This window comes from Typopeltis vanoorti, chromosome 2, assembly GCF_054136105.1.
Source record: "Typopeltis vanoorti isolate ZY-2024b chromosome 2, IOZ_Tvanoo_1.0, whole genome shotgun sequence".
NCBI lineage: Eukaryota > Metazoa > Arthropoda > Arachnida > Uropygi > Thelyphonidae > Typopeltis > Typopeltis vanoorti.
In genome coordinates, this window is record NC_143550.1 from 110,906,131 (window position 1) to 110,919,121 (window position 12,991).

The following is a 12,991-nucleotide window of genomic DNA, read 5'->3' on the forward strand; positions in this document are numbered from 1 at the left end:
TAGTTTAGCTGTTCCTTCAGAGATGTCTGAAGATCAGTTCGTTGCACACTATCTGTTATTGATAATCTATATGGCTCACATCATGAATAAAAGTGGCAGTAATACTGATATCAAGATTGGAGATGTTAATCTCAGTCAAGACAAAGACTTCATGCAGAAGTCTTGCTTCATGCAGATAATGCTATACTCTTAAATAAATTCAGCAGAAATCTGTAGAATTCCTTAACTAAACTGAATAACTGCTGTAACAAATTTGGCATAAAAGTTAGCAATAAAAAAGCCACAAACTATGAAAATAAACAGTATATGGGAAATATCAGCTGCATCTTGATTGGAGAATCTACAGAACAAGTAAAATATTTCAGCTGTTTAAGTAAATTTAGGTTGTGATTGCTTGATAGCACTACATGTTATACAGGACTATCAAGCTATTATTAATATTTTGTTCTATGTTAGTGGTTATCCCTTAATGGAGTTTTTTTGTGGAGGAAAGCTTCCATTGCACTGGAGTGGATCATTGCCAGTCTATTTATCATATGCACTCAAACTCTAAGCAGATTTCTGGGGACTACTGGAATAGTGGACAGTTTGCTATAGTGAATTTTATTTTGAGTTGCATTATGCCTCTGGACTTTGGTCAGGACTTTCTGACAGCTTGTCATAATCTTTGCTGTAGTGAGAGAGTTGATTGCAATATGTATGCTGCTAAGTGACAGGCTAACTGATCAAAGTGACTTGCCACTTCTCTCAGAGTGAGAAAGCTGAAATATTGCATGGTGATATCTTTACGTATGTAACTGAAAAAATCTGAGCACTCAAAATTGTTAAGTAGCTCAAAAGTTTTTTGAATTTTCCAGAAATTCGAATTTGTTTTTCTCTGTTTGACCAAATTTTCCATTTCCATTATAATATTCTTTGTTATTATTATTATTATTATTAAGAGTTTTCATAATTTTCCTTTCCCATATGTTTGGCCTTTCTTTCTCTGTTTTAGTCATGCCAGCCTGGTTGGCCAAGTGATTAGCATATTCGCTCTCCAGTTTGAATTCCGCCATGGGCAGATGTTGTGATTGTCTGTGAAAATACCAGTGGTGGTCGGCAGTAGATGGCATTGGTGTAGATGATGGAGGTAGTTGCGGTTGGTGCAGTGGTGGAGACAGACAGTTGTAGAGTAGATACCCTCCCTCGATGAGTCTTTGGACTCCCTGGAGGTGTTATATAATAATAATAATAATAATAATATCTTCAGTTTGCCTTAAACTTAAATCCTTAGTTTTAACTTAAATCATTAATTTGTCTTGACTGTACTGTAATAATAATAAGAATATATATATATATATATATATATATATATATTTTTTTTTTTTAATTAGGTTCCTTTTGTTCCTGTGATACCAGCACTTAGTGCATTTATGAATGTGTATTTAATGATGAAACTGCCTTCTATGACCTGGGTTCGATTTGGTGTGTGGATGGCTATTGGTAAGTTAAAATGAGAATAGAATAATTTGTTTATTTTTTAGGAGACAAAAAAGAAATAAATATATGTTGTTTGTGATTAGACATTATGGTACAAACCATGGAAAAAAGAATGAAAATAAGAACTCAGATTTATAAACTGGCTTGCCTCTGCTCACAGTAATTTTACTCTGAGTAAAATATGGCTGTAAACTTTATATATAAATCAGTACCCCCCCCCTCCTACACACATATACAAGAGGTCCCAAGACCTACGACATGACAGTACAAGGAAGTGCTTAGAATGATTGATGAAAAGAATTTGTTGATGTGTTTCTTGAAGGCTTGAGGATTGTAATTATTGGAGAAAGCAGTATGGGAAAAAACTGTTCCAAAATAGCAGAGATGTCTGGAATGAAGGGGAATGATAAGAGGTTGGTTCAATAAATTTGAAGCTGAACTGTATATGAGTGTTCCCCCAGCACCTGCTCATGTTTGTACTTTTTTTTTTAATGTGGCTCTCTCTCCCCCATGAATGTGCAAACCTATAGTACATTTGTACCGTAAGTGGGCTAAGGATTTTTTTTCTACTTTTTTATCAATTATATATATATATATATATATATTTGTACTTTTCTTTATTTTTGTACTTGAAACCAAACATGGAACTTTTTGAAGCCACTTCAGGCCTCCAATAAGTGGGGTGGTGGACTCACTGCATAATGCTATTCATCTCCTACCTAAATACAAGCTCCATGCCCATGCAGGATTTGAACCACAACCTGTTGGTTGGGGAGTAGATATATATGCTAACCACTTAGCCAGCCAGGCCAGCTAAACATGATTAAAGAAAAGAGGAATAGTACTGACCATTTCAGTGGAGCATTGCCCACGGAATTATCTATAGAAAAGACATAATGCAGTAATAGAGTATCTATGGGAGAGTGACTGGAAGAAGTCTGTGTGTGTGTGTGTGTGTGAGAGAGAGAGAGAGAGAGAGAGAGAGAGAGGGATAATCAATTAAGCTAATTGTTCTCTTCTAAATATAGTCAAGCATTCTTAGGGAAGTCTTAGATGCACCACCCCAAATGGGGAGAACGGTATTCTAAAGATGGGTGGATTTGGGTTTTATAAAATGTCAGGAATTGGTCAGGAGAGAAGCACTATTTGGAACAAAAAATAATACCAAACTTTTTTGGAAGCTGAGGTGGCTATGAACCTGATGTGCTTGGGCTAGAATAAGCTGATTGGTGAACTGAATATTGTCAAAAGTGATGTAGAGAGGAATAGGAGCATGGCTAAGATTTTATTCATAGCTAAGTGCCTTTTATAGTGTGACCATTTCAATAATTTGTAAAATATCCTGTCACTAATGTCCTTCTGATGCCCCCTTGGCAACTGCTCCAATTCCAAAATATTCCTATCACTCTGGAGAGGAATGGTCAGAGAGAGAGAACGAGATCATTGATATATAAGAAGAAGAGTGTAGATGTAGTGTATCCTGCCCTAGGGTAGGATACACTACATTAATTGAAAAAATCTGATGAAGGGAAACATTCCAGTACCTGCAATGAATAACTGGAGAGGAAGCTGGAAATCCATTCAGAAAATGAAGGAGTAATACCATAAGATGGTAGCTTTGTAAGACTGCCATAATACTAGGTTTGATCAAATGCTTTAATGTCAAGGGTGATCATTGAGTTTCTCAAAACTTTTCCATGGTTGCATCCAAAGATAGGTGAGGTTAGCTAGGAGATCTCTGGAATGAGAATGACAGAATTCATATTGGTGATCACTAAGTAATTAGTGAGTCTTTGGTAGTGATGCAGTTGGCTGTTGATGACCTTTGCCATTATTTTTCAGAATATTGAGGTCAGAGCAGTAGGATGAATAGTTTGCTTCCAAGCTGTTGGATAGATGCCAAGAAGAATATGAATTTTGGAGTGCAAGCTTTAGTACAACTGGAGGAATGTTGTTGGGCCTAGGAGACTTAATGGTAATAGGCTACTGAGTATTTTTCTGACATTCTTCTAGTGAAATTGCTGAAGTAGCATACTGTGGATAGTTTGTGGAATAGCAGGAGAAGAACTGCCTAGGTCATCTGGACAAGAGTTAGAGAAAAAAAAAAAAGTCTGCCTTAAGAAGATATTACCATTATATCATCAGGATGTGAGAGAAGTAAAATTGACACAAAAAAACACAAGGAATAAATAATACTATTTATTTAGGGCCATAAATACTTCAGCCTGAATATTACAAGCTGTCATTCATGGCAACAATAGTTAATTACAAAGTAGAACATGAATAATGGATATTTGAAAAGTAAGAAGCATGTGATGTTCTACATAAAATAACCCAATGGTATAACTGAGGAAATATTGCAATTAGCAGTCATTAGCTATTTAAAAAAAATATTCGTGTATGATTAAAATAAGACTTTCCATATCTTAGATAGAGAGAGGCAGTCATTCCAATTTAAGTTCGGATGGTGAAGTAAGGCTTCAGTGCTTTCTTTAAACAAGCATTCAAATTTATACCAACATCAATGAAGTAAGTGTGTTTCAGACCATGGGATGTTGTGATCTATATTTATTCCATGCTGTGCCAAGCCAGATTTTCAGATTTACTGTTGCTAATATAAGATTGGTGTTCTTGTATTCTCTTTTCTATAGAGCATCTGGTTTGTCCAAAGTTTTTCCAAAACACAGTCACAAGGAACTGGTAGATACCAGGGAGAGCTAGAGGAGACCATTTATCTTTTTTTAATTTTTTTTTTAATTTTAAAAAATTAAAAAATACTTAGCCTACTCAATTATAGGTTTACAATCTTTCATGGGTGGGTGTCACGTAAAAAAAAAAAAAAAAAAAAAAAAAAAAAAAAAAAAAAAAAAAAATTGTGCGGTCAACTCTCACTATCATCATCAGCCACTTTCTGTCCACTGCTGGACAAAGGCCTCTCCATTTATTCTATCTCTTTAATCTCGTCCTCTCATCCTGATATTGACTTTGTCCATTTTTGAGTGTTACTTCTTGCAATATGACCTGCCCATTGCCATTGGGATCTTTTAATGGCTGTTATAATGTCTCTCATCCTAGTCTGAGCTCTGATCCAAGTATTGCTTTCTCTCTCTCTATAATGGTAATACCAAGTAATGATCTTTCCTTTTTTCTCTGGGTAATCCTTAACTTTTTGGTCAATTTTTTTAGTCCAAGTCCATACTTCACTTCCATATGTCATGACTAGAAGGATACAACTCTTGAATATTTTTCTTTTAAGGCAGATTGGGATGTTTCCCTTGAGTGCTTATGATGTTTTCCCGAGGCTATCCAACCAAGTTGAATTCTACATATAATTTCTTCTTTACAATTATCCTCTACTGGGATCTTTTGTCCTAGGTAAGCATCAGAGGTTACTATATCAATTTCTTGATGTTTCATTTGTACTGGTTTTTTGATAATGTATTTATTATACATTATTTTTATTTTGTCCTTTATATTTAATACTTTCTTCTCACTCACTGTTTCTTAACCTTCTACTAAAACTCTTTCTTTCATCCCTACAAGTTTATCATGAGAGTTCACTTTAAATAATATAAAAAATAAAAAAATTTGAAAATTGAGTCTTAGCTTTCTGTTTTTAGACATCCAGATTTCTCAATACCATATAACATTTCTTATCAGTAGCATTAATTACCTTTAAATGGTTTTGAATTTGATGATTAGAGAAAGTGTTGTGTGGTAAGAGTTTGGAAGTGCCAAACCAGGGAAATTAGAGCTATTAGGGTGATGCAGTCAAGCATGTGTGTCTGGACACCTCTTGGATAAATGAGTGTGGACAGGTACAGAAATGATTATGCACTGAATGTGATTTTACAGGTTTCAGATTCAAATGGGTTTCACAGTTACCCCGTGTATAATGACATTACACAAGGGGTAACTGTGGGTCCAAGGTTATGTATATGAATACCAGAAGTATCATAAATAAAGAGGAAGAGTTTTTAGCATTGGTCAGCTCAACTTGGCCAAAAAGTTATAGATATTAGTGAGACTGGTTGACAGAAAATGATATACGCAGTTTATAATTCCGTGACCTGTGTTATTCATAATATTGATACTGGTAAAAAAAAAACATGTAAAAACTTAAAACAGTTTAATAAATCTATGACTAATTTTGTACAAATGCTATTGTACTTCATCAGATTGATTCAATAAACACAAATAAAAAGAGGTATTAACATGGAATTTCTAAATAGCAAACTGTCATTTTTTAGAATTCATTCAATACAATAGATGTTGAATGCTGAAATGAGATATCATGAGCATGGATCATTGTCACAGGATATAACATATTTGTCTCATAGCCTAATTCATCAGTATCTAGATCTCTTATGTACATTGTCCAGAGTTGATTTAATATCAGGCCTTGGTTTTTATTATGCTGCATCAGACATCATATAATCTCACTAGCCTCTTTAAATTTGGGCACATAAATATTGAATTCTGTGTATGGTATTTGCCAATTGACTCGATGGTTTTCATTGGTCATGAACGATCAATCCAGATTTACTTACTTTCTTTTTCTCCGCATCTCTGACATGTTCTTTTTTGGCAGTTTTCTCCAGAACATTCCTTCTGTCCAACATTACAAACACGGCAATCAATACATTTTATAAACTCTTGGTCTCTTTGTAGGTTTATTGTAGTTTTTTTTTTTTTTATATATAAAATCTATTGTGATTGCGTTGTTTATTATGTGGATTGGTCTTTTACTCCACCACTCAAAACCATTAAGTCAATAAGCAAATTAACTGGATGTTGTTAAAGATATCAAGCTATTTTAAACCTGGTTTTACTCCATTTCCCAAGTAAGCAAACAGAGTTAAAAATAGCTTGGTATCTTTAACATTTATTATACCCAAGGTAAAATACTTTCTAAATGGATGTTTGTTTCACTTGAGTTTTTTCTAGCACATCCTACCAATATAACATGTATTGATTTTCTCATCACACCAAAGTGCATCACTTTACACTTACTAACATTGAACTGATAGTCATTTTCATATGCCCACAGTTGCAGCCTTTTAAAATCATCTGCAAAGTTCTTCATAGGGGTGCTTAAGGGTCAAAGCTGTATAACTGAGAGGAGACCTCCACATAGCCTTTAAAGGAATGCGGAGAACCGACCAGGGCTTCTGACCTAATGTCCAATCCTCACCTTCTCGTGGTGCACCCTGTTGGGTATCTACTTGGATATTGAACAAACGAGGATGGGCTGGCAATTTGGGATTTAGCCGACCAAATTGTATTCTTATTGGTTAAACCAAAATAAAAAATGATGGTACAACATGACAAAATTTCATGCCGGCTGGGGCGTCGCCCGGTTAAACAAGGCCCCCGTTGTTTTCGCCAGGGAACCAGGGCGAACAGCGAAAAGTCAGCTACTGGAACAAATCTGAAAACAAACCCCCAACTCAACATCACCAGAGTTAAAGATTAGTACTATCAACGTAAGAAGCCTGAATGGCAATGAAATGGAGCTAGCTGAGGAATTAGATAAGTACCAGATCGACATAATAGGGGTGACTGAAACAAAAAAGACCAAAACTGGTGAGATCTTTCTGAGCAATAAATACAAAATGTTATATTCAGGCAATGACAATCAAGGAAAAGAAGGAGTAGCCATAGTATTCAACACAAAATACGAGGCTAATCTTCTTGAATGGCAGTCAGTCTCAAGTAGAGTAATGTGGGCAAATATGAGAATGGGGAACTGGACAATGAGACTTATTTGTGCCTATGGTTCCACAGAAGGTTCTACTAAGGTAGAAGTGGAGGAATTTTTTGAGGCTTTAGAAAAAGCAACTGACACAATGAAAAAGGAAAAGTTGGTCCTTGTTGGGGATCTAAATAGTAGAGTAGGAAATGATTGTGAGACATACAAAAATATTTTGGGAAAATTTGGAGAAAAGAGCAAAGCTAATAATAATGGCAAATACCTGTTGGATTTCTGCTCAGGACATGGACTGGTTATTACTAACACCATGTTCCAACATAAAAATGTGCACAAATTCACTTGGAGAGAAGAGGCTAGGAATAAAAAAAGTCTCATTGACTATGTTATTGTTGATAGTAATGTTTTCTCCCTGGTGCAGGACACCAGAGTGTACAGAGGATTTGAAATTGGAAGTGATCACTATTTAGTCTTGAGCAGGATAAAATTGAATTTCATATTGAAAAGAATAACATGTAAGAAAGTTTTAAAGCGAATAAAAGTTGAGCAGCTCTCAGATGTGAACTGTAGACTAAAATACAGAAATATTATTGAAAAGAAAATGAAAGAGTTTGAGAACAGGAATCAAACCTTGGAGATTCAGTGGCAAACTCTGAAGGAAACGTTGATTGATTCTGCCAGAGAGGCATGTGGTGAGGTTGTGTGCAAGGATAAAAAAATCAGAACTCCCTGGTGGACCCAGGAAGTTAAAGAGGCAGTGAAGAAAAAGAAGAAAGCATATCAAAAGTTCCTGGCAAATAAGTCAGCTTTTACTCTTACAGAATACAGAGACAAATGTAAGAAAGCTAAACAGTGTGTAAAACTAACTAAACAAAAGTCATGGGAGGACTTTGGCAAGAATATAGAAAATAAATATCAAGAAGGTGGCAAAATATTCTGGAGGTTGTTGAAGAAGCTTAGGAATGGAGGAAAGAGTGCTGTAAAAGGAATTAGAGATGATAAAGGTGAAATGAAAACAGGAGAAAAAGATATCCTTGAAGTATGGAGTAATTACTTTGAAAAACTGCTAAATGAAGCATGCAGTCAGGAATACATATCCATACTTGAAGTAGAAAAAGCCATCAAAGGCTTGAAATGTGGAAAGACAGCAGGAGTAGATGATATTCGACCAGAAATGCTGAAGTATGGTGGTATAAGAGTCTTACAGTGGCTGCACTGCATAGTTCAGAAAGCCTGGACAGAGGGACGAATTCCCGATGATTGGAGTAGAGCTCTCATAGTACCCATATATAAAAAGGGAAATAAAACTGAATGTGAGAATTACAGAGGTATTTCTCTACTGAGTGTTCCTGGCAAGATCTATGCAAGTATACTTGAGAAACGGTTGAGAAGAATTGTGGAAGAAAAGCTTGGTGAAGAACAAGCTGGATTCAGGCCAAATAGAGGCTGTCAGGATCAGATCTTCACTTTACGACAAATAGTCGAGAAAGCATGGGAACATAACAAAGATCTGTATTTAAGTTTTGTCGATTTGGAAAAGGCATATGACAAGGTGCCAAGTGAGAAGCTATTCAATACGCTGCAGTTATATGATGTCAATGGGGCATTATATCAAGCAATACTTAGTCTTTATTTGAGTTGTGAGTCAGCAGTTAGAATTGAAGGAAGTACAGGAAGATGGTTTAATGTTAAATCTGGTGTGAGACAAGGATGTAGATTATCCCCTCTGTTATTCATTATCTATATGGATCACATTATGAAGGAATGTGGTATTAAACCTGATATCAAAATTGGAGATGTTAATGTCAGCTCTTTGCTTTATGCGGATGATGTTATACTTCTAAATAAATCTGCTACAAGTCTGCAAGATTCTCTGACTAAATTGAATAGCTGTTGTAATAGATATGGTATGAAGGTCAGCAATAAAAAGACAAAGACAATGAAAATAGGCAGAATCATTGAAAATGTCAACTGTGTTGTGAATGGAGAACCTGTGGAACAAGTAAAACATTTCAGCTACTTAGGCACAATTTTTACTGAAGATGGTAAACTAAATATAGAAATAGACAACAGAATCAGCAAAGCTGGTATCGTGGGAAGTCAATTAAATAAATTCATATGGAATAAGAAAGAAATTAGTCGGAACACTAAATTAGCTGTATGCAAGACTGTGTTCAAACCAATTTTAACTTATCGATCTGAGAGCTGGGTCAGAAGTAAAACACTTGACCAAAGACTAGAGACCACAGATATGAGAGTCCTGAGAAAGATTAGAGGCGTGAACAGATGGCATCAATGGCAATATCATATTAAAAACGAGGATATTAGGAAAGAACTTGACATTGTCAACATCCAGGAATGCGTTAGCAGAGCTAATCTCAGATGGTATGGTCACTTAAACAGAATGGGCGAAAAAAGATTAGCAAAACAAGTGTTCTCTGCCAGGTTGGCAGGAAAACGACCCAGAGGAAGACCAAGATATAGGTGGATTGATACGGTACAAAGTGCCTTAGACGATAGAAATATAAGATCTGATAATGTTGGAGTCTTGACAAGTAACAGACTGATTTGGAGGAAAATTGTAGATAGGAAGTTAGTAATGATGTAATTTTTTCATGTAGTACTGTCATATCCTGTACACCCCTTGAGGGTACATGGCAGGAATTTGATGATGATGATGAAGTTCTTCATATAATCTGCACTCCTGATTACTCTGCCTATCTTTACATTATCAGCAAAAATTGTATGTTATTTATCAAACCTTCCCAATGCCATTAATATAAAGATTGAATAACAGTGGACCAAGAACATCCCTCTAGTATATCATTGGTCACCTTAAACCTTGCAGACTCACATCTCTCATATCACTTCTTAATATGTGCAATATATCATCAGAGATGGATGGCTGATTGACAGCCATCCATCCTCTTATCCAAGCTAATAGTTTATAAACAGATCCCACAACCTTCAGTTTATGCATCAGCCTTCCATGCTGTGTCCTGAGAAAAGCTTTAGCATAGTCCTAAAGTATTGTGATGTATAAATTACCCTTGTTTAACTGAACCGTAACATTATTATAAAATGTGAGCAATCGCACAAACATGATCTTCCCTGAGTAAACCTGTGCTGTTCATCGCAAAGATTCTCCATTTTTGATTTCAAATTCTCACCAACTTTTCCAAAATATTCACCACCATTCCAGAGGTACTTATAGGGCAATAGTTAGGACTTATTAATCTTTGTATTGCCCTTATGCAATGGCATTGTGATACATTCTTTCCATTCCTATCTTAGGCTCAAATTATATAGTCTGGTCAAAGGAATAGCCAGTTCAGCTGAAGACTTAGCATCCATAACTAAACGTTTTATAAAAAAAAAAAAAAAAAATGTATGTTAAACAGTTTAGCACATGTAAAGGAAATTAGAATTTATTTACAACTCCCATATATTTTGCTCATTTTAATATGAGCATCGTTCGGGTTATAAGCAAAAGAATTAGTTAAAATATTCAAAATATTAACACAAGAATGAGTCAAACAGCATGAGTATACTTCTATATGTCTCTTCACTGCTGATTGAACAGGAGAAAGCATTATTAAAGTTTCAAGGAACCAGGTACAGATGTGTAATTCAAAATTAATAAAAAACTAAATATATATATATATATATATTCATGTTTTTTTAACTGACTGAAACCGAGAAAACAGATAAGTTAATTTAATGAAGCGTGCGGCATGTTTCATCAAAAATGACTTCTTCAGCTGTGGGAACACTTAAAGCAAAAGAAAAAAACCATAAAAAACACTATCATTATAATAACAGACTTGTAAACTGAAGTTAAGTTTGAATTGTTGTTATAGTTTGTACTGTAGTTCTGTTGTTGTTCATGTGCAAGTGTATGAGTTCATGCATATGCTCTCACCTGACTCACATAGTTCATGGTAGAACTATGTGAGTCAGGTAGACTATAACTGAGGTTGCTGTTGATGTGAGAAGAGTCTAGGGTAATTTCTTTGGATTCAACTATACGAGTTCTACCATTAGATACTGGCGTGCGCATGAACTCATATGCTCGCACATGAACAACAATAGAACTACCGCACAGACTATAACGATTCAAATTCAAACAACTTCAGTTTACAAGTCTGTTATTATAATGGTACAGTGTTTTTATGGTTTTTTCATTTTCTTTAAGTGTTTCCACACTTGAAGAAGTCATTTTTGACAAAACATGTTGTGTGTTCATTAAATTAACTTATCTGTTTTCTCGGTTTCAGTCAGTCAAAAAACATTAACATATCTACTCACCAAGTCAATATAAATGATGATCATATATATATATATATATATATATATATATGAACAATTTATGATGATTACTTCCCAGTACTTGGAGATAGGTTATGCAGTCTGTTCGATAAAGATTAAGTATAACACAGTGTTTTGCACATTTCAAGGAATAGACAGTTGACTTTAAATCTACTGTAGTGCAGTATCTTTGATTACAATGAAGCCTATCTAGTGTGGATGTCAAGAGAAGCAAGGCTTAAACCCTCTGATCCAGATATCTTCACTGGCAGGTGTGTCCATCCAGCTTTACACCATTCTCCTTTGCAAAAGACAGGTATTATCAATAGTTTTGCATACAGAACATGCACAATTTTTTCTTTGGACCTTTTTTATTAGAAGAATTAAAAAAGAATCACATAATCTAATGGATGTAAAGAAATCACCATCCAGAAAATAATTGATAATTATCATCCTTCAGCCAGGCTACAATCTGATGTTAAAAAGATTTCCATAACTGCCTTAAAGAGACTTCTGAACAAATAGCAAGTATTCTCTGAAAATACAATGTGTACACTACTTTTTTTTTTCTTTGGATTCAACTATACGAGTTCTACCATTAGATACTGGCGTGCGCGTGAACTCATATGCTCGCACATGAACAACAATAGAACTACTGCACAGACTATAACGATTCAAATTCAAACAACTTCAGTTTACAAGTCTGTTATTATAATGGTACAGTGTTTATATGGTTTTTTCATTTTCTTTAAGTGTTTCCACACTTGAAGAAGTCATTTTTGACAAAACATGTTGTGTGTTCATTAAATTAACTTATCTGTTTTCTCGGTTTCAGTCAGTCAAAAAACATTAACATATCTACTCACCAAGTCAATATAAATGATGATCATATATATATATATATATATATATATATGAACAATTTATGATGATTACTTCCCAGTACTTGGAGATAGGTTATGCAGTCTGTTCGATAAAGATTAAGTCAATAACACAGTGTTTTGCACATTTCAAGGAATAGACAGTTGACTTTAAATCTACTGTAGTGCAGTATCTTTGATTACAATGAAGCCTATCTAGTGTGGATGTCAAGAGAAGCAAGGCTTAAACCCTCTGACCCAGATATCTTCACTGGCAGGTGTGTCCATCCTGCTTTACACCATTCTCCTTTGCAAAAGACAGGTATTATCAATAGTTTTGCACACAGAACATGCACAATTTTTTCTTTGGACCTTTTTTATTAGAAGAATTAAAGAAGAATCACATCATCTAATGGATGTAAAGAAATCACCATCCAGAAAATAATTGATAATTATCATCCTTCAGCCAGGCTACAATCTGATGTTAAGAAGATTTCCATAACTGCCTTAAAGAGACTTCTGAACAAATAGCAAGTATTCTCTGAAAATACAATGTGTACACTACTTTCTCATGCCTACTTGAAAGTTATATTCTTTCCTACCACCCACTAAAGGTAAATTGCCTCTGTTATCC

General features: G+C 34.9%; 1 protein-coding gene across 1 annotated transcript in view; it reads left to right on the forward strand.

Moving 5' to 3' along the window:
* Positions 1-12,991, forward strand: part of LOC150109336 (high affinity cationic amino acid transporter 1-like) — a 219,679-nt gene that overhangs the window by 194,124 nt on the left and 12,564 nt on the right. Inside the window, exon 13 of the mRNA XM_090402146.1 lies at positions 1,374-1,482. Within this exon, the coding sequence (XP_090258272.1) occupies positions 1,374-1,482 (109 nt within the window). The remainder of the gene's footprint in view (positions 1-1,373; positions 1,483-12,991) is intronic.